Source organism: Pistacia vera, unplaced genomic scaffold (assembly GCF_008641045.1).
Source record: "Pistacia vera cultivar Batoury unplaced genomic scaffold, PisVer_v2 Contig700, whole genome shotgun sequence".
NCBI lineage: Eukaryota > Viridiplantae > Streptophyta > Magnoliopsida > Sapindales > Anacardiaceae > Pistacia > Pistacia vera.
The window spans coordinates 1-2,087 of NW_022196558.1; the positions used below are offsets into that span (position 1 = coordinate 1).

The 2,087-nt window shown below is 37.2% G+C and overlaps 1 protein-coding gene across 1 annotated transcript; it reads left to right on the forward strand.

Moving 5' to 3' along the window:
* Positions 1-201: 201 nt before the first annotated feature.
* On the forward strand, positions 202-1,851 carry LOC116114145 (disease resistance protein RPP13-like; the record flags this gene model as incomplete). Its single annotated transcript, XM_031400297.1, has 2 exons — positions 202-438; positions 538-1,851. Coding segments are annotated over 2 exons (1,551 nt in total), but the record flags the coding sequence as incomplete, so codon positions are not given.
* Positions 1,852-2,087: the final 236 nt, after the last annotated feature.

Sequence of the window (2,087 nt, forward strand, 5' to 3'; positions counted from 1 at the left end):
CAAAGAATTATGAAGAAATCTCTTCAATTCTTCTTCACTAAATTTATCTATCGTATCTGTGAAATTGAAAGAGTTTATAATTCTTCGGAGAAGATCCTCGATATTGTAATCTTGAGAGACAGAAACCCATGCACATCGCTGAAATTTACTCTTGACTTGACTACTGTGGTAAAGTTTTCTGACGAGAGTTGTTTTTCTTAGTTGTTTCAATTTGCCGAGAGCCTTGCTGTCTCCTTCCAGCTTGTTATCAATAGCTTTAAGACCATACATATTAGATCTATCAAAGACTTCTATGCAAAAACCTGTGGAAAGGCAAATGAAACCAAAGAAATAGAGAAGATTGGAAAGGAAATATTGCAAAAATGTGGGGGTCTACCACTCGCGATTGTTGTATTGGGTGGGTTATTATCTAAAAAGAGTGCACAAGAGTGGCGTTCGGTGCGTGATTACATTTGGCTACACTTAAACCGTGATTCGGATGATCAAATCAATTACATATTGTCTTTGAGCTTTAATGATTTACCTTAACAATTGAAGGTGTGCTTTCTCTACTTGGGTCATTTTCCAGAAGACTATGAAATCCCGGTAAGTAGACTAGTTCAACTGCGGGTGGTTGAGGGTTTCATACCGCAAAATAAAGAAATAATGGAAGATGTGGCTTATTATTACCTGAATGAATTGATTAGAAGGAGCTTGATTCAAAAAGATAAAATGCGTAGAGAGAGGATTTTGACATGTCGTGTTCATGATCTTTTGCGGAATTTAGCAATTGAAAAGGTAGAAGAGCTCAACCTTTTTCACATTTATGAGGTAAATAAAGGTTCAATTTACCATTCGAGGACACGACGACAAGCTGTTTATTCTGGAATTGAAAGTTACTTGCAGCTTCAACAATCTAAAGTCTTGCGCTCCCTTTTGTTCGTCGGGATCAATAATGAAAATGCAAGGGAAGGCTTATTGTCAATGTGCTCAAGCTTCAGGTTACTAAGAGTGCTCAATCTTTCGCATCTCTGGCTTACAACTATACCAAAAGAAATAGGCAAGTTGATTCACTTGAAGTATTTAAAATTAAAATTAGGAGGAACAACAATTGAAGATTTTCCAGTACCACCATTCATTCTCAACTTCGTGAACCTACAAACTCTGTTCATTCAAGGTTTTAGTAGGCTCCCAAATGAAACTTATAAATTGAAAGAGTTGAGACATCTAATTGGAAATTTTGAAGGGTATTTTTGGGTAGACAACTTGAAAAACCTTCAAACTTTGAAGGGCATACAGGCCGAGACTTGGATTAAAACTAATCCAAAAGGGTTGGTTAATCTTCGAGAGCTGCACATATCAAGTTATGGTAAAGCAGTAAACGAGTTCACTTTTGATTCTATTGCCAAGCTGAAAAGCCTTCAAATTCTACGGGTTTACATATCAACAAGTGAAATTCCTTCCCTGAAACCACTATCTGACTGCCCAAATCTGGTAGAGCTGACATTAGAAGGGGGGACACTGAACCTAAAAGAAAACATGCCTGCATTTTTGCCAAATCTTGAACACCTAGAATTATATATTAGCATACTCGAAGATGATCCCATGCTTACATTGGAGAATTTGCCAAACCTCAGAGTTCTTTATTTATACCCCGGTGTTTATTGTGGAAGGAATCTGGTCTGCAGCAAAGGAGGGTTTCCACGGCTTGAAATTCTGGTTCTTTCTGGAGTAACTTTTAAGGAGTTGAAAGTAGCGGAGGGAGCTATGCCTGAGCTTAGAAGTTTCTTATTGGCACATTTTAAAATTCCTGAAAGATTCAAAATCCTGCCGCCCCCACCCAAGTGGGAATACAAAGGGGACCTGCTATAGGACCGGGCAGACGTTCAGTTTGCTATCTCACCGTGTAATTTGTTTAAATAATTATACACTATTTGATTTAAGGCTGCTATTGATTAGGGGCTTGGAGGATTACTCCAATAATCTACCTTTTAATCCGGTCATCACCTTATTTGGTTTAACAGATAATAAAAGATTCTGATAATATTTTGTTAATTAGATAACATAAGAGGTGATATAAATGATTATATGATTACTGACTCAAATGG